This window comes from Tinamus guttatus, unplaced genomic scaffold (assembly GCF_059628265.1).
Source record: "Tinamus guttatus ecotype Peru unplaced genomic scaffold, ASM5962826v1 Tinamus_guttatus_pri_ptg000060l, whole genome shotgun sequence".
Classification (NCBI taxonomy): Eukaryota; Metazoa; Chordata; class Aves; order Tinamiformes; family Tinamidae; genus Tinamus; species Tinamus guttatus.
The window spans coordinates 2,471,713-2,497,976 of NW_028288594.1; the positions used below are offsets into that span (position 1 = coordinate 2,471,713).

General features: G+C 38.8%; 1 protein-coding gene across 1 annotated transcript in view; it reads left to right on the forward strand.

The window, feature by feature from the left end:
- The window catches only part of COBLL1 (cordon-bleu WH2 repeat protein like 1), a 96,663-nt gene that overhangs the window by 41,033 nt on the left and 29,366 nt on the right, over positions 1 to 26,264 (forward strand). The window contains 4 exon segments of the mRNA XM_088540359.1: positions 4,678 to 4,793; positions 10,740 to 10,971; positions 12,510 to 12,542; positions 20,734 to 20,910. Of these exon segments, the coding sequence (XP_088396485.1) occupies positions 4,678 to 4,793; positions 10,740 to 10,971; positions 12,510 to 12,542; positions 20,734 to 20,910 (558 nt within the window).

Below are 26,264 nucleotides of genomic sequence, written 5' to 3' on the forward strand. Positions count from 1 at the left end.
TGGTAACTGGCCTGATCTGTTCCAGCACTGTGTCAGTGAATGGGATCTATTTCCAGGTAGTCAGCTGTTTGGGGAATGTTTTATTTTCGTTAGACTGCTGGTGTGGATACTGGATTCCTTTGGTAGGTAGTTGGTGTCATTTTGCATTCAGGACTGATCTGTGTTTTTGTTGACTTTATTTGAAGGGTGTCGGACGACTTGACTTTGTTCTGAAAAGCAGCATTATGTTTTGAGAAGTATGTTATGCTCTACCTTGCAGTATTTTAAAGCATCACTCAAGTCTGTGTAGGTACCTACAGGTTTAAGAATATGGTAAAGAAAGAACTGCAAGATTGAGGATTTTTCACAATGTGCAAGCAAGAGGGGAACTTTCCAGCACTTTGTCTGAAGTGTCTTATAAAGCAGAACCTCTTTTCTTATAACCGTCTTGGTCTGACCAAAATCTCTGCTTGAGAAGCAGTGTTTTTCCCTATCTGTATTTTCATCCAACCCTTCTGCTCCGTGACAGGCTATTTTGTGTCTCTTCTCTAGGTGACAGTAATAACAGTGTCTTGGAATGAATCCGCTTCCACTGAAGATCTCAATTCTTAATATCACTTTCCCATCTCTCACCTCTATAATGAAAGCTGACAAGCAACTCTAGTCAAAGGAGAGTTGTTTTTCCAAATTTTGTATGTTTCAAATTTTGTGTTTGTTGTTGTCCTTAATATTATATGACTTATTATTGTAATACTTTTAATGTACTTTTAGTGTGTGTGTGTGTGTGTTTTTTAACTGCAGAAGTAGTTATTAATTTTAATTAAGCTATCACAATGTATATCTCTTAAATATCTCTTAAAGCTTTATTTTTCTTCCCTTTACTTCTTTGGAACTTTCCATGCTTCTATTGCCTCGTTGTTGGCCTGATCCCACTGCCCAGCTCTGCTCACTCGCTGTCTCCTGCAGAACTGCTCGTGCTGTGCGAAGAGCAGGATGTGGAGCTGACGAGTGACTAAGGGGTACAAATCGAGTCTGGGCTAGCAAAGCTCTCGTGCGTCATCCCAGCGCCTCCACGCTTTAGTGTCTTCATTTTGGGCTTTATTTTTTTTTTCTTTAATAGAAAAATGAATAGGGGAGTGTGGTAAGTTTCAAGCTGTCTATTTAATAGCTATATATTTTCTCTGATAAGTGTGTTCTTATGTTTGAATGCGAGCCCTAATTACAGCAGTTCTACTTAGCTTTTTCAAGAAAGCTAACTTCTCCTAAATTCTTCCTTCCTGCTTGTAAACTGTCAGGCAAGGAACTTGAAAGTGGGTCTGAGTTTTTGTATAACCTTAACGTTAGCTGTAGAAATCCCTTATGTGTGTGTTGTGTTGATTGGTATGTGAGACAGTATTAATAAGAACTAAAAAATCACTTTTCTTTTTCTAGTGTTGGCAGAAAGATTTCCATTTTTGATGGGAAGCTGTTGGGTTTCTGATCGTCTAATATAAATGCAGTGTATAGCTAGGAAAAATGACGACTTTCTTGTTACTTTCTGCTAATTCAACAGTACAAAAGGCTTATAAAGTAACAGCTAAAAGACTATAAATTATTTTCCAGATCTCTTTTTAGTATAATATTTGTATTTAAAACTACTTTCAGAAAGTCCGGATTTCTAACTTTAATAATCAAAGTTACAAGAAACGAGCATGAAGGAAAGTAACTGACAAGTTCTTCAGCTAGTCCCTTGCATTTGTTTGGGAAGCTTGGTTATTCTTTCCAGCACTTCTCAGGCTTCTGCAGTAATGGGAAAGTGTGATCTAGGGAATCTGTGATTTAAGCTCCCTGTTGTGAATGTCTTCAGGTTGTTACAGTGTGAGAAACAACTGCAGTGTAGTTTTAGATCTTTGTTTTATTCAATGGATGTTATTTGCATGACTCAAATGTACATAATTCTGATTTTTCTTAAAACATAAAATATAATGTTGAAATGTATATTCTTGTGTATCACAGGTATTAGCTTGAGTCCCCTGTAGAAGAGGTTTTGGCTAGACATCACTTAATCCATTAAATTAGAAAATAAATGAGTTTTATTTTCAGAAATAAGGGTCCTTTGAAACTTGTATAAAATGTGACTGAAGCTGTGGAATGACCTGAGCATTGTGAATAGAAGTCTAATAGTGTCAGTGGCACCCTTTATTAGCAAAGAAAATCTGTGCAAACTGTTGTGAAAGTGGCATTCATGACTGCCGTATGCCATTCGATATCTTTCTAACAGGTACACTTTTATTTATATCGTTCTTTTAAAATAAAATTTAAAGTCCTGTGAGCTCATCTGTAAAACTTCTTTAAGAGTCTTTGGGAGGAGATAATTTTTGATATGAGAAACTGGTGATGAGAGGGGAAAAATGTTAAAAAGGTAAAATATTTTTAGATAGTGACTTATTCTGTGTTGGACTGTTGGATGTTTGGCTCTAGCCACCTCCTTTAACTGTTTACTCTTCTGTGTGAGGTTTGAAGAGTTTACAAGGCTATAGTAAAACACCAAATCATAAAATCTCAATGTGTTATGTGTCCAGGATTATAGTTACATAAGAGCAGATAAACAGACCAAATATTTCATTGATGGTGTATTGGTCAATTATAATGTAATGGTTTCTGATAGCATATCAAGAGAGGACACCCAAGGACAAATTGTGAATTTACCGTAGTGCCCTCTTCTTGGCTGAGGAAACACGTCCTGGCTTCTTGTTTCTTTTCTGCTTTCTTTTGATCTAGCACAACTCGGCTTCATCAATCTGGACTGTGTTGGTATTTGTATTCCACACAGAAGTGTTTGAACACATATCACCTGTTCTTTTCTTTTTCTTTTCTTTTTTTTTAATTATGTCTGAGTAGGTAGAATATTGAGCTGATGTTTTGCTCTGAGAAGAGCTTTTAAAAATTTCATGAAGTCCCTGCTTCTTACCATTGCACAGACAAGACAGGCTGTGAAAGTGGTGTGGCTGTAGGATGAGCTCTACACCCCTGCATACGATGTGGTTTCTAGAATAGCTGGTTCATCTAGTAGCAGTTTCAAGAAGCCTATGAGCTGCTGTTGAAGTTGACCAAGGAAGGTTTCCACATTCAAGTGGGCGTTCCAGCAAAACATGGGAACCATGAAAGGCATGTAACATGGGGTAACTTTTGGTTTTGTATTTTGCATGCAAGTATGTGAGAACTTCCTAATACTATGACCTATGAAATACAGCTTGAACATGACTGAAGGACTTGCCCTTCTTTGAAGTATTTTTCTTCTTACTTCCTTGTTGCTGTCCTGGGGTGGCAGTGATGTCCCTGCCCAGATACTGCTTTTGGAGCCTCAGGGTGTTGCTCTCCAGTCAGCTTTTTATCCCTTTGGAATGGAAATGCTTCTGAAAATCACTGCAAGTCACTCTGATACAATCCCTTAGCTGAATCACTTGACATCAATGTTCAAAAGGGAAGGGCCTTCCATTATAAATTTTAGTATTGATTCCAGTTCATTTAACTGTATTTTTTGCATTATCTAGTATTTACTTCACTTTGAAGAGACTGAGAAGTGCAGAAACTGAACAGATGAGGAGAACACAAGAGGCACTCTGCTGAAGACGTTACTTTTTAAAGTGAGCTAGTGCTAGATGAAATAAATGAGAGCAGTTCTCGTTTCACAGAGTGTTTAGTATTGATACATTGCAGTTATTTTTAACCTTTCTTTTTTTTTTTTTTTTTTTTTTTTTTTTTTTTTGAGGGTGTGTTATTCAACTTGACCCAAGGTTTTTAAAACAGCATTATGCCACATGGGAACTTTCTGAACAAGAAACTTGTTAGATTTCTTAGATTTCTTATTAAAGCAGCATCTAAATTCCTTATAGAAACAGTGCCACAAAAGACTGGGCCAAGTACAGGATGTTCTGTCAAGAACTGGGTCTGACTTAGAAAGGCTTGTAGATCTGGATCTAAAAGTTTCTGAGTTAAAGCATGGGATTTTCTAAAAATAAAACCACTCTGGGAGCTTTAGTTTGCCTGTCATTTTTTGATTAATTTAGACACTCGAGTATCTCACAGTGGTTTAAGGAAAGTAATAATGTCTAAAGTCTTCTCAATGTCTAGAAGTTGTAGAGAAATGGAGGGGAAGGGGGGAAATGACACCTCCATCCCCTGAGAAAGTAGGTGGTCATGTGTTGAGCTTTATATATCAAAGTATTTTGTTAGAAAATGCAAGTTTGCTTTTCTTGCAGTCCCTGTTGTACATGAATTTGGAGGTTTAAAAAAATATTTTTTTGCATTTTGACTTTTAAATAGTCTGCTATCGCCTCTTTTCAACTGTGTAATTTGTAATGTAATGACAAATATTTTTTTTTATATGTTACGTTCCTTTCTAGCATGAGTATTACTTGGTAGTAGTAATTTTTTGAACCTATGCTAGTTTAACAGTATTTTTACAGAAGATAAACAGCCTGTTTATATTAACACTGTGTGTTCAGCTAAGCAGGATTTGCAGTCTTCAGGTTGTCTTTACCTTTGTTATGGATCTCAGTTTGCCTTAGATCTTCCAGCAAAGAATACGTACAATTAAACTTGGTTCCCTCAATTCCTTTGCTTTTTGGGTAGTAACTCAAAATGCTACTGTTTGCACAAGAGCCTGCTGTATTTTTTCAGCATAGGTTTTGGATGACTTTTTGCTTTAACACTCAGCAATACGTTGGGCCCTCGGCTTGCGCCAGAGCCCCGGCGCGGGCCGTGGGCCGTGCGCTGCGCGTGGGAGGAAGCCCCGGGGCTGGCTGCTCGCTTGGCTGGCATCTCGAGCGCAGGTAACGCAGCGCTGAAGGCAGCAAGGTGCGAGCTAGTCGTAAGTATGTGGAGCACGAAACCCCAGAGGGCTCCTAGCTCTTCATACCAACATCCTGAATTACTATTTCTAACCATAGTGTTTAAACTGTGGCGACTATTGTGCCTGTCTGTATTAAAGTGACAGCTTTATTTACAGAAATAAATCAAGTAAAAGATTTGTGATGTGTTTCTTTTTTAGTCTTTCATTTTTCCCTCTTCTTTCTCTTCCTAGATCCTAGATCTAATGAAGTATCTATATGCTACCAGGCCTAGGCCATATTCAGAATTTTTGTGGAGAATTATAAAGTGGGCTTAAAAGAAGTGAGGAATTATTTAAGTGTTAATTAGTGATCTTAGGGTAACACTATAACAACGGACCAATAGCCATTGAGCCAACCTAGCTATTCTGCAAAGTGAATTTTGAAGAGCTCTTTATGTGTAAACTGGTATCTCTAACACAAGTCCTGTTAGAGCTTCCCAGAGGCAGCTAAGTGAGGCCTGTTCATGACTTTCCTGCCTACACATTCTCCTAAATAAAAAATACAGATGTTTTGCAAACAGAGAGAGGGTTATAAAGGTAGCTGTGCTGTGACATTAAATCTGTCTTGAGAGCTTTCCCAGAAATCTGAATATAATAATTACAGGTTTAAACAATAAGTAAATTTGGGGGTTGTGCACTTCCCCCTGCTGTTAACCTAACCACTAATTAACCAACAGGAAATTCCAGACCTGAAAGTTTCATTATTGCTGTACTAAACTGTGAGAATATAAGTGTTTTAATGAGGATTTCGTTATAGCCATCTGTAGCTTGCTTTTAAATTGTGTCAAAGCAAGAAAAACATAATATACCATCTGTTGCCTAACCATATTATACTGCATAAGTTTGACTGAATTGAAAAATACTAGGAAAAATGATCTCCCAATTTGCAACCCTTGCTATCTATTATTCTTGTATTGTATTTCTAGCAGCCAGTAGCGTCATGGCAGTACTACTGTCTTAGCACTATGTCATTTGCCCCATAAAAGATTTTTACGTTACAATTTATATTATGTAACCTCAGTGTTTAGAGAGGAAGAATAATTGACGTTTGGAAATGGGTGACTTCTGGGCAACTGCCAGCCCAGGAGTGGCTATTCCTTTTACTTCAGTCCTTGTGTGCTCTTTTTATATCACTTCTTTCCTCACTTTTTTGCTGTATTCCTTTATAGAACTCAATCCTTACAAACTTTCACAAGTCCCTTGATTTGTTGTCCTCTTTGACCCAAGAGGAAGGTAGTTGTACTGTATTACCATGCAGCTACCAAGAAATACTGCAGAACCTAAATTTGTCAGGAGTTCCTAGGTATAAAGCACCTGAAGTGAGGTGGTGGTGGTGGTGGTCCTATGAAAAAAGTAAAGATTTAAAAAATTTTCTTTTAGCTTGACTAATAATTGAGAAAAGAGGGTGAACAGTGAGGTGGCAGTTTGGTGGCGACACTGAGTTGTCTATGGCAATTAGGGGAGGATTGATGGTGAAGTCTTGCATATATGATACAGGGGTTTTAAACAGTTGTGAGCAGTGTGAAGGAAGGGAAACAGCAACCCATGAGTCCTTTCCGCTAAAGAGATCAGCTAATCAATTGTAGCAAGCTCAGAATAAGTGGAAGTGTCTTTTCAACTAGTGCTGTGAAACAGTGTTAGGTGATGCACATGGTAAAAGTTTGAAGGTTCAAGGGAAGACAGGCCATATAATGGATTTTTTTTTTTTAAGCCCTAAAAAGCACCCTGGCCCCTTAGCAAATGCTGGATCCTGGAAAGTATCAAAAGTATCTCCTGATTCCTTCCCTAGGCATCCATTTTTAGGTGTTCTTGATAATTCTGGGTTACACTGACCTTTGGACTCTGCTCGTGTCTCCTTAAATGTGCCACAGGTCTGCAAGTCATTGCTTCTCCCTCTGCCAAGTGACTGAAAGGAGAACAGTAGCAGCCGTGTCTAATACATTGATGCTGTGTAAAATCCTTAAACCGAATGTTACATAATGGAAAAATAATTAAACCCCCCTTAATGTTGATGGTACAATTTACAATCAACTTTCCTTGTTGATGTGTGACTAAGAAAAACAAGTTATTGGTCTACTTCCAAGCCATTTGGAAGCCTCTGTCTAATCCCTCTTCTCTTTTTTTTTTTTTTGGATGGAACAAAAGTGTCTTTCCCTGGAGACTCGACTATGTTGATCCATCACAGACATTTCAATAGGTACAAAGCAACTTAAGAAATAAATTATTTAATAAAACAGGAATTTATTCTGGAAGAATGTCTATTCTTACCCTAGCAATCCAGATTTCCTGCTATTCTTCCTCCTTTCAGACTTCAGTTTCTCATGGATTATTATTTTTAAAAAATCATAACTATTTCAAGGTTAGAGGAAATACCTGATATTTTAAACAAACATTTTTCTCATTGTAACAATAGATTGTACAAACATTTTTCTAATTGTAACAAGCTTCAAAGAGCTTCCGAATGGGCACATGTACCCCTCTATTGGGGATGGGGGGAGGATGGAGAAGATAAAATAATTTTGATCAACCTTTCCATGTGCACATGACTAATCTAGAGCAATTGAGTTCTGGCAGCCTGTTAGGCACCTGAGGAAGATGGTTATTCACTTGTCTTTTCTCCCAGTACAGAAATACTTAATGTTCAACTTCTGTTCACCGTTTTTACTTATCATAGTGAAGTGAATCTGAAAATTAGAGTTATAAAAATGAATATTGGGAAGCTCTTGTTTATTATTCTCATTAGGATATGCAAGTCTTCATATCCTTTTGGTCTCGAAACAGTTCTGCAGGTTAAAAAGCATGAAACTTCTGTATTAGAAATGTGATTTATACAAATACGACCTCTTCAGAAAAATGTTGTGTTTAGCAAAGCTAAATTATTTCTTGTGTATATTTCTTTTAAAAGAAAGAAAATAAATTACATGTTTATGAATCTTTCAGATACATTTCCTTTGCTTCTGCTATTCAGTTGATGTTTCATTTTTAGGGAAATCCCGGTAATACAGAGGTGCCAAGAGGAGTAGTTTGAGAAGAACATCTTTTGGGAATGAGAAGCATTTCAAAATTCTAATTCTAAAAAATTCAAACAAAACTATTGTAATTCTTCCCTTTAGATTTTATTTTAATGTCCTGTATATGGTCTATTCTTTTTAATCTGGGTCTTTTGAAAGTCTTAATATTTTTGTCCTTTACAAGTGTTCCGGGAGCTTCTGAAAAAAATCTTAGTCGTATTTTCATATTTCAAACTAATGTTTGTCATCTCAGAAGTTTTGTGTAGCAAGCCTGTGCTGAGTGATACTGGTGGGAGAAAAAATAACCTCTTTAAGGTGTATTGGAATAGCCAAATGCATGCTTTCAGAAATGGAAGCCCTTTTTCTTTCTTTTCAGATTATCTGAAGTATCTGACACTTGTTTTTTTTTAAGATTGACTAGCACATGCACTGAGAAAACCCAAAGCACAACTGTATTAGCAGTATAAATGAGGATATAGGTATGCAGGCTTTCTATACCAAGTGTTCTGACTTAGCACTATAGATAAGAGATGCTGGTCTTCTACTGCCCTGGTCATTAGTCTTAAATTGTGTTGGCTACTCCTGAGTGAAAAAAACATGTTTTTCAATAGTGATAGTTTTCCTGCTTTATATGCAAAAGCTTTAAGGAAAGAAATGCTACTTACTGCCACAGGATGCCAGTTAGGACTAAAAAGAAAGTTGTACATTTTATTTTAATAGTAATTGAATATTCCTAGGTACAACTTTTAGACCAGGATGCTTCCAAGTGGAATTCATGACACGGGCCATAGGGAATATCGTGGCATGCTGAAGACTACACCGATATGCTCTTTGAGTTGACATTTGCATGACTGGTGGTGTCAGGCTGCAGGTCTGGCTGGATCTGCCTAGCAGCATCCCAAGCCTGTCAAGCAATAGATATTTCAAGGAGTTTTTGTTCAGGCTGAGCACTGTTAACTCTTGAGTTTGGGTGCAGGTTGTTCTTGGTTGGGAACAGAGCCAAACAGGGATCCAACGGACGCTGGGAAACAGTTTCAGCTAACCTTAAGTGTATTAGATGAAATGGACTTAATCTGTTTTGCCTGGCCTATGGTGATGGATGCCTGTGATGGGATTTTGCAGGCAGCAGGTTAGGTAAGGAGCTGTCAGCACTGCTGGGCACTCTGCGCACACACACTCGCCCAGGGTGTTATCCTCTGGCTTAGATGGGGCAGGAGCCACGTGGCCAATACGGATTGAGGGAGCAGCATCTCCGAACGATGGGGGCCTCCCAGAGGGCTGCGCTTGCTGGTCGTGCTTGTCCCAAAGCGCTTGCAAATTGCAGTTCCTGCCAGTGCCTGGGCAGACCTGCATGAAAGCGCTCCTCACATGGCTGTGTAAGTTAGGTTTAGCACTAGGGAAAGGTAACAGAGCTGAGAAGTGGTTTCCTTTTTTCATCCAGTCATTTGCAGCTCATGCTTGAGGAACTTTTTCTTGGCAATGGACTCAAGTTTCTATAAGCTACTCTACTTAAAACACTGTAAAGTTGTCTTTTTTTTTTTTTTTTTCCTCCAGATAGTGGAAATGCTTTTGTTTCTGAAAATGTTTAATTGAGATTTGAAGCATCAATAATTGTGTAGGTAGTACTGATGTTCAAATTGAATCGATGCAAGTGTGTATTTGCCTTTGCTGCCTTGAATCAGTGTCCAACTGATTGCTAAAATTTCTTTACTGGAACTGCTTAGTGGGATATTTTACAGACAAAGTAATGGGGGAGGCTGAAAAGCATGGAGGAAGGAAGAGTCCCAGTTCTAAAACATCTCATTAAAGTTGTTTTGCAAAATTAGAGAGGCAGGGGAAACAGGACTGTGTTCTTTTTATGGTGTAAAGCCACAGAAGACATAACAAAGCTCCTTAATAGTCTCTTTTGAATTAGGTAGGCTGAAGTAGATATGTCAGGATTAGTGACTATACAAATCTGTGGATGTACTGTGTAGGTTGTTTGGTCAGGTGGTGGGATTATAAATAGGCAGGCTTAATGTCGTCACCCGTGAAGGGAAGGAGCAGCAGTGAGCGTGCCATGCATACGCTTACTCCGTCCCCTCTACCTGTACATGCCATCAAAAGAAATTCACTTGATTTTAATGGAGAAGAGAAACCTGTCTTGTCTTGGAGGTAAGCTGAAAAATTGTTTAATCAATTTTAGCAGTTTCTATTCTCCCATTCCTTGTTTAGATGATCAACAGAATGGCTTCCAAGTAATGCATATGTTACAGTGGGAATATCATGCTAATAGTCAATTCATTTAGTATTTACTCACGTTCACCCACAAAACTGTTCTGACTGAGGTAAATGGGAATTCTGGAAACATTGGTTGATGTAAAATGACAAATATTTTGAAGGACTGAAGATAGATGTCTTGGTAATTACTCAGTGTTTCCTTGCTTATTTGGATTGAAATTCTCACAATTCCCATTGTGAGGAGCTATAGTGGCAGATTCTTCAGTTGCACTTAAATTTTTCTTCTTTTAGGGAAGGCAGAATTCAGTGGTGGGACAGTACCTAAGTTGCTAGAACTTAAACATAGGCCCATAAAAGGAAAGAGAACTAGTCTCTAGTCTTATTTTCAAAGAAAACAAATAATTCAGTCAAGCTCTTTGAGCCACAAAGCGTGTGATACCGACCTCTAAATTTGTCTGTAGAGGTGGACTGCTGTAATTTCAGTGTCGAGTTTCGTAGGTATAGAGGTTGGTCCACTGCTTGTTGTTGTTCAAGTTACAGATTGTAGCCTAGAAGCTCAGGTGAGATCAAAGTTTAAAGAAGCAAGTGTAATTCACGGGACCTGTAAGGCTTTTCTGACTGCTTGTCATTCATCTGTTGCCTGTCATTCTCCCAAGTGCCAGACAGGTTCAGTCTGGGTGCCACAGCCAGTGAGCGCCTGGGACTTGAGCAGGGCAGCAGGGAGGGAGGCTCTGCGGCCCCACGCCAGGGTGTGAGAGCCACCAGGCCGCCTCAGCCACGACTTGTGCGGCCACCAGTGCTCCTTTTCCCCACAGCAACCAGAGATCAGAGACAGGCTGGGCACCACTGGTGCTTCACGGGATGGCGAATGCTACCTTGTTCCCCAAGGTAGGAGGGTTTCCCACTTTGCTTCCTGAGGAGGATTCAGGGAAGAGGCTTGAGCATTAGGGCAAAAGCTGTGGAAGGTTGGAACTCAAAGTCTTCATTCTTTGTTTTGCAGAGGATGTTAGCCCCGGATGCTTGGTGGTTCTGCTTGTAAATACTGTGTTGGTCAGACTTGGGGAAAAACCTTCCAGGTTTGCGAATACTAGCTAAGGTGAAAAATGAAGCTGCTAAGATGCTAGAGTAGAAACTAGCCAGCATTGGTACAGTATGTTGCCCAAATTTAACTTTTTTCCTTCATTTTCTTTCTGATAATGAATTAGGCTTTCTTGTTTTCTGCATGGCTGTTTGTATAGCACTTGTCTGTTTTCTCCTCTGCTGTCAGTTCTTCTTATGTCACTTGACATGTATAATTTCTATGTAAATATTGTATTGTAATATTGTAAATATTTTTGCTCATAGTAAAAGTATTCCTTTGCTTCCCCGTCCCTTCCCATTCCTGTCACCATGTTTCCTCCTCAGTTTATCAACCCCGCTGTTTCCTGGTCATGCATATGTACAAAAAAGTTTTGAAGTTTAACCAGACTGTCTGTAGCTAAGAGCCGTAACAACTGGAAGCAGTACAGAGCAGGAGGATGGGGGCCGGCTCACAGAGTGTTGTGCAAGAGCCCTTTCTTTGCCAAACACTCTCCTAAAAAATAGGAACTAGATGATATTGCTGTACTTGGCTCTTTATCCTTCCAATATCTGACTCTTCAGCTGGGCAACTGGGGTGCTGCACCCCTCCTTCTAGAGAGAGTAAAACTGGTCTTTCACCTGTTGTTGCTGCAGAGCTCCCCGATTCCCGTGGCGGTTACATGTGGCGCCCACCTGCGCCTCCAGCCACACACCCTTGCTCAAGGCATAGGTGTGCGTGAGGGAAAGGGAGGGTCTCTGCTCTCCTTTCTCCTCTGGTTGCTGTGATACTGAGGAACTTGGCCTTTCTTTTCCATGCCTTTCCCAACCTCCAAATCCACCCAGAGCCTGCCTCCAGTGTTACTTCTAAAACAGGCTTTTAAACAGGAGAGAGAAGCGGCAGAAGAAGAGCTAAGATAAGCTGGTGCTTCTTAGCTGCCTTGATGTTCAGCGCGGTGGTGGCGAAAGCCACAAGTGGAGCTAGGTGTTTCATCTGCTGCTTTGAAAAGGCACTGGTGTTATAGCTGCTTTCATGACTGGCAAATAATAGTCAGAAGAGCAGAGTTAGGGTTTGCTTGTGTGAGAGCCCTGAATTGAATTTTCCTTGGTGGCCATGGGAGAAAAATATGGGTATGAGCATGCGCTTATAGAAGTTCTTGAGAAAAAGATTTGAGGGTTTGTTTCTAGAGGAGGTTTACTTGAGTTTTAAGCATTTGCTAATTTATTAGTGTATCAAAGGTTAAGCTCCCCCTTTCAGTTCAAGCTGCTCTTTGTTTTCTTTTCCTGTTTATTCAGCCAGTTACATATTACTCAATCACTGTTACAGATTTACTGTTTTTCCCTTCCCTACTCTCCCTCCTTTCTGTCAGGCTGCTGTCAAGACTAGATGCAAGAAAGACCGAGTGAGTCATACAAAGTTTTAATAGTTTTGAATTTCATTCACATTCTTTATAAGTTCTCTTGTTAGTAAATTTAGGTTATTTTCTGTCTTTAATTCCTTGTGGAAGGTTTGCTAACAGATGTAGGTATCTGTATTTCAAAGGTATTTTGCAGATGACATGCCATGTCTGTAGTTTTGTGCTAGGCCTTTTTACTTAGAAGTTGGAGTTTTTAGCCTTCTAGAAGTAAGATTGAGGGAACTAATTTTCCTCCACTCTTTTTTTTCTTTTAAGAAGAAGAAATGCATATTTTGGCACAACAGAATGTGGTAGAACGGAATGTTTATAGTAGAACATGTTTCTATAATCCTTTAATAACAGTAGTAATAAACTTTATGCTAATTCGTAGTATAAACGCTTTCTTTTTCACTCTGTGTGGCAGGCTGGGACTCTGAGCTCTTGGCTGACTCCCAGCAGCAAGGCAAGGCTTGTGCTTAGAGGGGAGCTGACTGTTTGCTGGTTGGTGTGAGGCACCGCTAAGTCAGCAGCTATTTGTGCTCAGGAGTTGGATAGTCATTGTTTAAAGTGAACTTGAAAAGGTCATTGCAACTTGTGAGGGTGATTTGGCTTTTAAGGGCAACGATTGATTTTCATTATTCTAGAAAAGGTTTAAATTTTTGTACTGGATTTATGCTAAATAGTTTAACATTGGACTTGCAACACTTTGAGAGATTGAAAACGTGACTGTACCATATAGATTTGCAGTTACAGTGTCTCTGTGTCTCCCCTTTTTCCTTTTAGTAGAAAAGAAACTTAGCCTTAATTTTGACTTAAGTATAGTCTCCTCTGTTTCCAGGACTGCCACTGCTTTGGGGACAGGCAATCCGACAGACAAGTGTCTGTTCCAAGGGGCTGGAGCAACTGCGGGGTTCATTTGTTGCTGTCTTGCTTTCAGTGTGAACCAGACGCCCAAGGATTCCACTAAGTTTTCACCTTACTGTCATGGTTACGGTCCCAGTTTTGTGATTTATTTCTCTCTAGGATGAATCTTTTGTTCTTCTTCTTTTCACAGGACTGTGAGACTAGTTTGGGAGGGATTTTGCACATTCAATCAATTAGAAAAAAAAAAGTCTGTAGCAAGAGTTTTGAAAACATGCCTTGATTCCAGGGTGCCTCCCTTTTTGGATCTTATTTATTTATAGGAGGAGGGTGGTAAATGGATAACTTTTTTGTTTTGTTTTGTTTTTTGTCAACTTGCATATAGGCATGGATGGGAGAACATCTGCAGTTTTTGCTGCATCCTCATTGAGTAAGCCTATAGAGATGATCTTCAAAGATCAGTTCATTAATCATATCACTTATAACATTATTTCTGATGTATGAACTGCCCAATGTGTTTCAGGAGAACTATTTACCTTGTTTCCCTTGTTTCTAGTACCATCTTATTATTACATATTGTATGTAAATAGTGGTGTTAATTTGCAGTATTGATCTCCTTCTAGCCTGGACATCTGTAGAGAAATACTCCAATACCTTGTTGCCACAGGGCACTTGTAGATTGTCCCTTAGTTTGGAAATTGGAATCAGAAGTATATTTCTGTACTGTTTTTTGGTAACTGCTGGGTCACTATATGTATACACTGTAATTGCAGAATCTTTCCTGAATAATTAAGCTGTAAGTGTTTAGTAACCTGAGTACTCATATTTATCTCTGGAGGAGATAGAGCAAATGTTTCCTCTGTTCTAAATCTGGCTTGAAGGGTTCACCTCCTGAAGACTGGCAGTACTTGGCTCTCCTGCTCCAGACCTTGATCTTAACATCCAGCCGGTGTTCTTACAGTAGAGATTATTAGATAGAGAATTTGTATCAAATGGTGATTTATTAATCTAGAAATAAAATGTCATTTCAACTGGCCAAACTTTCAAGCTCTAAAATTGCTAAATTCTGGTCTATGGCTTAAGGATTATAAATCAGGAGGCCTACTTGCCTCTAATGAACTAAATAGAAGCAGAGTAAGGATAAGTTAGAGAATATAGTGGTTCTTATGTGAATCATGTTTAGGCCCCTGTGTGTGTCTACTCTTACAAAGCATCTGCCACAGACATAGATAGGAAGCTCAGATATTGATATTGAGTTAAAATGCGGGGAAAAAAATCTGCTTTGCAACTGCTGATTGTTGATTATTTTAAAAATAAAACTGGAAGTCTTCTAATGCATGTACTCTAATGTCTTCTTACATGCAGAATGAATTTAGCTTTTGAAGTATTTTTTTTTTTTAAATCATGTACCAGAAATTGTCTGCCTTTAGGTTTGTGACTAAGAAAACTAAGAAAAATGCAGAGAAAGTATCATCTTGCTAGTGAGTCTCTTTAGCTGTTGTTTTTGGACAGTTCTAAAATGTATCCTTTAATCATGTAGATGATATAAACTATGCCCTCTTCTATTTTACTTTGTTTCGACTTTTCCAGAAACAGGTAACTTAACGGTTTCAAATAGGTGCATGGTATTCATATGGCAATGAATTATCAGGCTTGTATCAGGCATGAACTACCTTAATTCTTAACAACTTGTAGATTGGTGCCTGGCACTCTCAGGTCTGAGGTTTGGAAAGGGGCGGTCCATCCTTTCAGATCTCTTGCTTTGGAGAGGTGCTGATTTGAGAGAAGGCAGCATTGCAGCTGTTGGGGCAGTTCTCTTGCTGAGGTTCTTGACAAGCCATGCTGGAACTGAAAGCAAATGTTGAACAAGCCATTGAAGACTACTTTCTGTATTTAACTTTTAATTCCATTGCATAATAAAAATTCAGAGAGACTCTTGTCTGAGAAGGGATGAGCGAAGAAGTGCAATCGTAAATACATGTGCAGCTGCAGATCTTAAATACAGGTAAGATTTATGATGAGTCTAATGATGGAAGTTTGCAGATACGTGTTTCATGTTTTGTAGGCAAGGATGTTAAAACTGGGAGTGGGAGTGAGGTTTTCAGTGTCTGCAGTGCTGTGATAAGAGGTGAGATGTCTGGACTCTTCAGTTCGATCCTCTTTACAGCAGATGTACAATGATAAGGAAAAGGCTGTTTCTGTTTCTTCCTCTGTGTTTTCAGTGTCTTGGGGATTTTTTTTTTTTTTTTTTTTTTTTTAAGTCTGTGGTTGTTATGGTTTGTGTTCCCTGCTTATCTGATCCTGTTCCCACGTCCAGCTCTTGTCTTTATCACTCAATTCAAGATAGAGACACAGTTGGCTCTGCCAGTGGGTGCCAGCTTTTCCTGAAGGAAGGGCACGTGATTATACTGGAACTTCAGTCATTGCCCGTAGTTTAGGAAGCACAATTAGGTTGTAATCTTGCAGTGCTTCTAAATCTTTTTCCTTAGTGTTTGACCTTGACTGTGTGCTGTAGTGCAGCCTTGAAACCATAGCTTCAAGAGAAGGAACTGAAGAATCAGCAGAAAAATTGCTGCTTTTATAATCTCCGCACAGTTTGAGAAATTTTGTAGATTAGGATTGGGGTGAGAATTCTTATAGAGGAAAGTTATGGGGGAAATTAGTGGTTTAAGTATTTTTTATTATCTGTTGCCCAGAACTGATACAACGTTGTAAACAAAAGAGAGTGTACTTAAGTAGACCTGAACTCTTACTGAACTATACTTTGGTTGAGCAGATGATGTGTGTGAGATTTTGGCCCCCTGCTGCCACAAAGTGGAGGAACATTATTGTTATAATCAAAAAGCGTTATAATAATTGCTTGGGGTAAGAAGTCAAGAGCAGGAAAAGCTCTGGAGGGAGCTGCATTCCAGGGACCTTTTTCTTTGCTTAGGTGATATAAACTTGAGCTAGATGCTCTTCTGACTTTGAAAATAAAGAAGTGCTACTTTGACATAGTAGTTGAGGTTGATACAAAAGAAGAAACAAATTTATAGTTGCCCTTCATATAAATCTGTGCTTAGTGATGCTAGAAATTAAATTAGGAAATTTAAATCTCTGTAAGTAATCCTACTCTCCAGTAGGAAGTTTTTTGCTTAATAAACTTCTTCAAGATCTGGAGATGAGTGAGTTGAAGGTAAGAGTCCTTATCACCTCTCCTGTCTTCACCAGGTGATTCTTATGGAAAATTTGAGTGATGATTCTGATATTGGAAGTGAGATCCAAAATGATTCCTGGGCGAGTTGTCTTTGTATAGTGTTTCACGTAATTGTGTTCCAGCTTGGAATTTAAGTCCTGTAAAGGTGGAGATTTTCTTTGATACCAAGATCCTAAGAGGTGGTTTGCTTCTGCTATAGCCTTTGGTTGTGCACACATCTAGCAGAGAAGTTTTTATTTGCAATTAGATTTCCTCTTTCTGCAGTGTTTGAGGGAAAGTGATCCTTACAGAGAGGAAGTGCTGGTGATAACTGGAGTATCCAGGTCATTGTAAGTTCAAGTATCTCTCATTGTTTTAAAGTTCCCTTCTGCAGTTACTGATAGCTAAAAATCTATTTGAAGCTTTGTAATATGCACCTGCTAAAGTGCTGAAGCTTTTTTATTAATATTAATTAACATCAAATTGACTATAACATCAAATTGACTATATCTTATTTACTTTATCGTATAAAGAGCTTCAGTGCATTCAGACTTTTGATGTTTATTTTTGTAAGGAGGAAATATGCTGAGATACTGCAATGTTACTTTATTCTGCACAAGGGGAATGTGGAGCGTATAATATCTTGGATTTATGGGGGTACGAACTTCTCAGAGCTAGGAATTGGTTTTTTTTTCTGCCTTATGATGAGTATCAGAGAAAAGTAATATTTTCCACTTTGTCATAAGCAGTTGAGTAAACAGAATACGGCATTGAAGTTGCAGCAGTCTGATGGGTAACTGCAGTTGAGACCTGGTTCCCTGATGATAAACAGGGTTGTGTCACTGCAGGTGCGTTGAGATTGGTGTTTCAGTGCAGGGGGAAGAGAAGTCAGTCGTCTGAGTGGGCTGGGACCTATGGAAGCAGGAAAGGACTGAAGGCTCGTGTTGTACAGGCTATTTCAGCACAATTTGCGAAGGATTTTTTACTGCAAGTTGTGGCCTTATTTATTTTTAAAAAATACATTTCAGCTCCCTTTCTGTATGCCCTAGCTAAATAAGCCACACTTTGATTCTTCCCTCAACTGTTCCTTTAGTTCTGTAGTAGCCAAGGAGATGACATGTTTTTCAGGTGTTCCACCTCCTTCTAATGTTTGCCTCAAAAATTAGAGTAGATCTGCTTAGTTCCCAGAGCATCTGGAAGATGTCTGCAAAAAAACAGCATTGTGCATGAGATCATTTACTGGACACCTTTTTCTGAACTCTAAGTAATTTTATTCTGTGATTGGAATTTATTCTGTTGCATAGTTTTTTTTTTTTCTTTTTTTTTTCTTACTTAAAAATAATGTTTTTCTTCCTATTCAGGAAACTGTCTTGGCCATTCTCTCAATCCTTTAAAAACATCCATTAAAAAGCCGGTAGCTCAGCCAGTTTACTGAGTGTCTGGTAGGGGCTGAGGAGGTAAGAGAGTACTGGGTTTTAGCATCAGTTTTGTTGCTCTTTAAGAGCTTGAACTGATAACACGGACAGTGTCATCCAGTTACCTGGATAATGCTGTTTTTATTGGGATGGGCTGAGGAAAGGAGGAGGTACCAGAAGCTGCCAGAGGTGATGCTCCCCCAGAGGCCTCCTGCACGCAGCTTCTTGGAGACCTCATAGCGCTAACGGGAGAGACTGTAGCTTAAAACTCGTGGTGTGAGAGCATTTCCACCCTCCTCTCGCCTGCTGGTTTTCGTCCGCACCCCCTAGTGCCTGGCAGGTATCTCCGTGCGCGCGTGGGCCATTTGTGCCTCTGCGTGACTTCGCTTTTCTACCTGTTGCACGTGACTTGACAAGGGTGTTTTAGTAGACTCCCTACAGTGTAAGATGGACACTGTAAGTGAGGCTGCATTTTACTAATAGGAAGCCGGCTTTTATTGGTGTTAGTTTGGATTAACTACTACCTCTGGAGTTCCAGCAACAAAATTGCCATTGTCTGCTGGGAGGAAGCTGCCATCCCCTAGGACTTGCGAGCAAATCTTGCTGTGGTGTGTGACCTTCAAGGATTAAATTCTGAGTGCAGTTTTGAAACGCACTGTTTAACAGTCATCCGAGGAACATCTGCTGGACCAAAGGATGGGTGTAAAAGGGGAAAAGCAATGTTTGTTTAATTATTTTTGCTATTAGTAACATCTCATTCTTTTCTTTCCCTCCTTTTTTGAGTGAGGTTCTATATGAGCTAATGTTTTCTGTTTGGCAGTATAAAATTTGTACTGAAAAAAAGAAAAGTTGGACAGGAGTAAAAAGTAGCTTGATTCATTTTGCAGTACTCACAAAACTCCAAAATAACCCTGGCGCCCTGTGCTAGGGACCCAAATCAAGATTTGGAGCTAACAGCGCAGATCTTGAAGTGCGCGTGGAAGTCTTACACACCAAAAGCTAGTTTAAACCATCAGCAGAGAGGACATGTAATTTAATGATGAATCTTTACTGTGCATGTTTGGAAAGTTATGAGTAGCCCTGATTGCTTTTGAGAGGCTGGGAATGGTTAATTATTCAGCATGGAGTTCTGAAGTTCAAAACTCCTTAAGCACTTTCAGAAACAGATGGGTCATGTGAAATCACATTACACCATCGTCTCTTGCACTGCTGCTTTGGACCTTGTTTGTTCTCCACTGTAAGTGACTTTAAACTTTGTTTTAGAAAGGAAGATGTGTGTTTCTAATTCTCTGTATACTAGAGCTTTTGTTTTAATACTGTAGGGTAATTGGAGAAGTTAATTTCTTTGGTTGCACTGAAAATAAACAAACTTTTGTACAACCCCTGGATCTAAATTGCCAGCATATTTTTGAAGCTTTTGTGTATTACGGGTTTTTTTTTTAATATGTGTGGGTTTTTTTTTGGTGAGTGTAGTTCCATTCTCACTTTTTAAAAGATTACTTACAAGAAATTAAGCATGCGTGCTCATATGTATGTTTTTTTTAATGGTGAAATCAGTGATAGTCTTTTTTCTTCCTGAATATATCAGGTACCTCCATCTTGTTTGTTTTTTGTATTTGCGATTGTGAGAGCTCTTTCATGTTTTTTTTTCCTTAAGGACAAAAATGTAATGTAAAAATCGTTTTTAATTCTTTTAAGGATGCGTTGGCATTTGCCACTGAATACAGATATCATTTCTGATTTCCCGCCCTGCCCTCCCTACCCGCACCACTTTATGTCAAGATACTTCTTCAAGCACCCGGAGCACTATTTTTGGTTTATTCACCTCAGGGCCTATGTTTATGAATCTTTTCATAGTAATTTCTTGATAAGCCCTTTAAATAAAAGGGGATGCTGTATTATATGTTGTAGAGAATGCAAGTTCTTTTCTCAAAATTTACTCTATCATGAATTGATTACCAAGCAAGTTTTCATTTTATACAATTCAGGGTTGGTTGGTGTGTTCTTAATTTCATTTTTGCAAAGAAAAAAAAAGAGAAATAAGTAAAACTTACTTAATGTTCAGTGTTTCTATTCAAGAATACACCACATTGTAGCTGAGAAGGGAAAGAAGAGTGAGAAAATAAAAATAGCTAGGAAATCAGCAAGGGTGAGGGAAAAATGTGAAAGCTTATATTATGATTGAAATATCAAAAATACAGTACAGTAGTATTAGTTTAAGTGCTATTCTATTAATGTATAGAAAAAATACAGATGGTGGGATATTTAAAAGGATGAAAATTGTGACCCTTCCCATGTCTTTCTAAACTATAGATTTACCCATTTGTTACTGCAATTTCACTTTGTACATTGTTCACATGTTGTTGAAATGTTTGGGGAGCACTCAGGCTTTGCAGTATCGAATGAAAAATTAAAATTTATTTTAATATTTTTTTATATGTTAAAAAATCATGTTTTGTGTTTGGTGTTTATTGAACTTTTGAACTTTTTGCTCCACAAATTAAGCAATTTCTCTTTTCTTCAGTATTTTTGTATGTTTTACTTGTTTTCTGTGTTGTCACCACTGATCTTACGTTTAAAATATTATGTCCTTTACTTGCCTGTATAGGTACAGTGAAAAAGAATAGTGTGGTTCATTCCTCTTCTAAGTCTTGTTAGTTTGTAAAGTCTATGTTGAGAATTTGGGCAGTATCAAATCAAATACACAAATACTCAACTTTTAATTTTTGTTAATCTATTTCAGAAGAAAAGCTAAGGCACCTCCTCCTCCACCTGAGACCAAAAACGTTGATGTTTCTCCTTTTGATGACACAGAATCAGCCAACTTCACCATGGAGCAGAAAGAGAATGTAATTGATAAAGACATTGAACTATCAGTGGTCCTGCCAGGAGATGTGATCAAATATACTACTGTTAATGGCAGGTAAGTTGTGTAGAATAACACTTTTGTTGAGGCTTATTTTCTTGCTCTAGCATGCTTCAGCTTCCATTCGAGCTTAAATTAATTGGTAAAATACACGGGTTGTGTTAGTCTATATGTTTTTGGATAGATGTGGAACCAGATACTTACAGGGGTACCTGTCTTTTGGAAAGACACCTTGAGGTTCAGAACTTCTGGCATCTGGTATGGCATCTGCCGAGATGGGTAACCATACCTGCTGTTTTCTTCTAGTCACTCCAAATCTCTAGAAAAACACACTGATTTGTATGAGTTACTGATTTTTTTTCGTACGATTTAAATCTAAAGACTCAATACTTGCTCAGCACAAATACTTGTGAGTCTAATAATACTTTTATTGCTACAGACAAAAAGTAATGGTTCAGAGAAGCAGTTTCTAGCTACATGTTTGGGTAGTTTTTTTCTGAAACAAATATTTTTTACTTAAGCTAGTTTAAATTTGAAATGTGTACTGCCTTATAAGTGACAGTATGGCTTGTGCAAAATGACCTTCAGCTCAGAAATTGGAAAATTGACTTGTGAGTTGAAATCAGAAATCCTAGGACTTGTGGTACTATATTAATTAGCACAGGAGGTCTCCTACGAAGGCTCCTGTGCCAGTCCTACTAAGCTGAAATGAAGAAACCAGCCACACGTTGTACTTGTATTTGTACTTGTGTATTGCCCATGTCTCTGTTAGTGGAAGCAAGCAGAGCAAGCTCTCCATGTGTGTGGTTGCTTGTTGTTGCTTTGGGGGTTATTTATTTATTTATTTTCTCTGGGTAATATAATTGTGTGATTACATCAACCTCACTCCTTCATGAGGGAAAGCAGTAGCTCATGTCCCTCTCCATGCAATGTCAGTCACTAGAATTGATGAAGTCTTTGCTTAGACATCATCAGCAGCTTGTTCACCAGAGTTGTAGTGAATAAACTTTTGTAGCTCTTGGTTTTATTTCCGCCTACATCTTCTTTTCAGACAACTGAAATCTGAGTGTTTTTTTTTTTTTTTTTAACTTGCAACACATTTCCTGAAATAACCTGTGCCTGCTAAGATGCATTGCAGTGTTCTTGCTAGCATTTTGTCAGCAAGGAATGTTGCTCTCTGTAAATATGGTGCCTCAGTCTAGTTTAAAATTTCATAAATGAAGAGATCCCATATGTCCTGTGCCGGGCACTTCTAATCTCCTTTTCACTCCCTTCCCAACCCTCTGGAGTGCTGTGAGCCCAGTATCCTGCTGTGCTCAACACAGCAGCACTGACGAACCTGGTGTACACCTTCACTCCTCAAATTACATGGTATATAATTATCCAGTGTTCAGGAAGGGGTTTGCAGGCCTCAGATCACTTCTCCTAGCTGTGGTCTCTCTTGGTGGTGGTGTTTTGTGGATAAATAGTCAAGATCCCTCCAGAAATGATGAGAACAGAGAAGCTACTAACTAGTCTTTTTTGTTCACAGCCAAAGATGAAGGGTTTTAAAGTTTTCAAGGTAAAAATAGTATTTTACTTCTCATTATGATAGTAGGAACAAGGAACCTAAGGTTCTGTAGAAGTGTGTGCTCCGATGCTGCGCTGCACTCGAAGCTCCTGTACGGCTGGTGGGTGGACTCGGCTGTGCTTGCTCCCCGGCCCCGTGCTGGGGTAGCACTAGTTATGTCAAGCAAAGCAACGCAGAGCAGGGTAGTATTCTGGGGACTTCAGGACTTTCAGCTGCCTTTCAGAGGGAACTTAGATTTGCTGAATCTGTTCTCTTAGAGCCCTTTGTGAATTCCCATTTGATCCGTTGTTGAGCACTTTGGGTCCCTAGGATATGCTTAATAAACTATTGGTTTACTCTGTATAGCTTGCTAGTGAATAACAAGCTTTGTGGTGTTGCCCTACTTTTCAAAGTCTGTTGTACTTATATTTGTTATTAACAAATTCGGGAGTGTGTTTTGCTTTTTTGTTTTTTTGTTTGTTTTACATGAAAACAATATGTCTTTTTCTTTGTAGAGCAGAGTATTAATGAATACTTTTGTAAGGAAGGCCATGGAGCTACAGACTTATCTAAGCAGAGGTTTATGGGAAGCTAAGGTGTGTGAGGGTTTTGGCTTGTTTTCTTCCACCTCCTGTTAGGATACTTCCTGTGGCTACCAACAGAATTGTGTTCATCCAATGGTGCTTGCCATGAGTTGCATGACGATAATACCTTGTTCCTGATTTTTGGTCATGTAAAAATCTCTACTTTTTATTTATTTAAGTAGCAAGTTTCTAGTTCTCATGATTGGAGAGGAATTTGGAAACAAGATATATTTTTTCCTTAAATACTAGATTCAGAAAGCAAGTGAAATGAAACAAATATTTGTTACAGCTTTTACCACCCCGATAATTTTGGTGTACAAGGCAAGACAATTCGACTCATAATTTTGAGTGCAGTGTGCTTTTTAACAAAGCTCCCCACCAAAACCAACACATTTTAAAAGATTGTTGGACTTCAAAAATCTGTGACTCACTCTTGATAGAAGCAATGCTTTTGTGAATACAAAATACTGTACATTGTTTCTTATAAACAAAATCTGTCTGCAGATAATTTATACAGTTTTCTAATACTACCTGCTGTCATACAGAACAAAAGTTCTACAGCAGAAGCTACCTTGGGATTGAGTGCCTCTGTGACAAATGGCAAGTTAATAGTTTGGAGTAATCCTGAGATTGTAAAAGTGATTCGAGTTTTTTCAGTTGAGTTGGTGGGATTTTTCTGCAATATTTCATTCTAAGTAAGAGAAGAAGAGACTTGGAATAGCAGAGTCGTTTTGATGGATATACTAAGCTATTAGGAAAGAACAAAAGGAAATGTGACTTGCTCTGCAGAAATCTTTTTTGATAACCATCTATAAATCTTGCATATTATGCAACTTTTTCTTTACTTGAAGATGCATTTCCTGGAGAATTGGGGAAACTGTTGACAGATGGAAATATTTTTCAATTTTTCATATGATAAGTAAAAAGTCACAAACACTATTCAAAGATTTAACAACACTGAAGACAGTTTGGAGTAATTTCCTCAGCATTTTTTTCGTTTTGAAGGATTTTGGTCAGAAGTGACTAATTGTAAAATATGCTTAGGAATTTACTCATATTATTGTAAGATACTGCTGCATTGCTGTATTCAGTTTTATTTATCAGATGACTATAGTAAACATTTTGTGGTCAAGATTTGATTCATCAAAATGGCATTGTAAAAATGATAACAAAATGGCACTTGAAAAAACTCTGAGTATAGGAGTATTTTTTTTATGCTCCCTGGTCCTCCATTGTTGGTTTTAAATTTAACTTTCTCTCAGACCCAATCTGGCTTTGGGACCTCCTGCATGGAGCTCATCATCTAATTATGATCATGTTCTGTAACAAGAGGCACCTGTGAGCTGCTTCTTATTGCTATTTGGTCAGGTAGGAATAACCAGAAGAAAATAGATGAGGGGTGCAGCAGTGCCAAAGCAAATTTACAACCAGGGATTTCCAGAAAACTGGAAAGTATAATAAAGCTAAAGTTGTAGCAAATAAACATTTCATTGAAAGTAGATGAAGGAAGATGTACAATGTTATTCTGTGAGATCTGAAGGATCTAGAGTGTTTTTTGGTGGTGTGTATGTTTGTTTCGTTTGATTTCTTTCAAGTTCTTTGAAGTATTTCTTGTTCTTTCAAGTATTGTTGCTTGTAAGAGCATTTTTAAAATTTTCTGTTTAAAATCTTTGTGATCTGGCATGACCAGGTAGACAGGTCACTTTTTGGAAGTACCTACGGAAAGCAAATCAATACTGAATCAGTTCTGGCTTTTATGGCCTGATTTCTTGTGACCCCTGCAGCACAGTGGGGCAAGCCCTCACATTGCCATTGCTCGAGAACAGCTTTCTAGAGTCTCTCCTTGCACCCTTTCATCCTGGTAGTGGTCTGTTTCCTTGCTCTCCACCTATAACTGAATGCCAGGGGGATGGCAGCCTTTAAAGCTAGGCAGTGTACAAAAATACACCAGAAAAAGCTAATGGGTAACTTATTGGATAAGCTGATAACCAGCAAGGTCACTAAAACGGTTGCCTGCTGCCTCTCTGCCTCCCTCCTCTCCCCCCGCCTTGGCCTCAGAGGAACTCGGGGATGTGAAGAGCTGCCCTCACAGCTCCCTTCACATTCTTGCCGCAGTGAGGGGAGCGCAGATCCCCCGCCGTGGTCTGGGAGCACAGGAGGAAGAGCAGCTCCTTCTGCTCAGAGCAGGCTGTGATGTGTGTGAGAGGAGAACAGAAGTACATGCTCTGCTGCAACCGTGTATGGAGGCAGCAACGGTTATTTTCTTTGCAGTGCTCAATGCATTACTTGTGGTATTCCTCAGGCCAGTTGGTATCGCCTTGATGAACACCCTTGATGGGTGTTGCTTCCATTCTTGTATTTATACCTCTTCAGACTGGTAGCTGCATTTTCATACTTTCTGGAGCAACTGGAGCATCCTTCCAGTAGACTTTTGGCTTTATTGGTTCTCCTGCCATCTTCTCCTGCAAGTATTCTCTTCTGCCATTCACGCAGGTAGAAACATTCCTCTGGAAACACCTGCTGGTCTGTTTCCACGAGCAGAACTGTCAGTCTGCTGACAGCAAAACATGTCCGTCGTGCATGTTTTTACCTTATGGAAGTGCAGCATGTGCAGACAGATTCCAGCTCAGACTATAAAAACTAGAAGAAGGTTTGCTCAAGGGATTTGCAACCCGTGTTTCAGAGCAATTGAAAAAGGAATTATATTTTAGGATTAAAGCAAACAAACAAAACCCCAAACCAGTATTCACAGCAATTTCCAACATTTAGTCATTATTAACCTTTTGCCGAATTATATCATAGTTATGGGAACTGGTATTATCTAGGATTCTTTCAGCTTTTTGTGGAAACTATCTCCCACCATAGTAGCATCTGTGAAGAGATTACATCTAGAATTTAAGATAGCACCATACTATCTAAACCCAATATTAATTTCCTTTTACACACTTCAGTGTTCTCAACATAGTATTTGATTGCTTCACAAACTTTTAATTTAATTTCATAATATCCTTGTGAGACTGTGTGATAGCCTTCCCTATTTTTAACTGTAACTGAGAAGTGGTGAAGAATGCTAAAATGAAACGCTCCTTACCCACCTCTAAAAATAATTGAGGAATGAAGAGTTCCAGTGATATGGTAGTATGATAACCTTATTCATAATTCAGTTGCACTAACATGCAAAGCTTATGTATTTTCCTTCCGTTCAGTCCATTTAGCATTTTTGTGGCATTCTTATTGTTTAAAGTACAGCTTCATTGATTTCAGTACATTAGCAATAG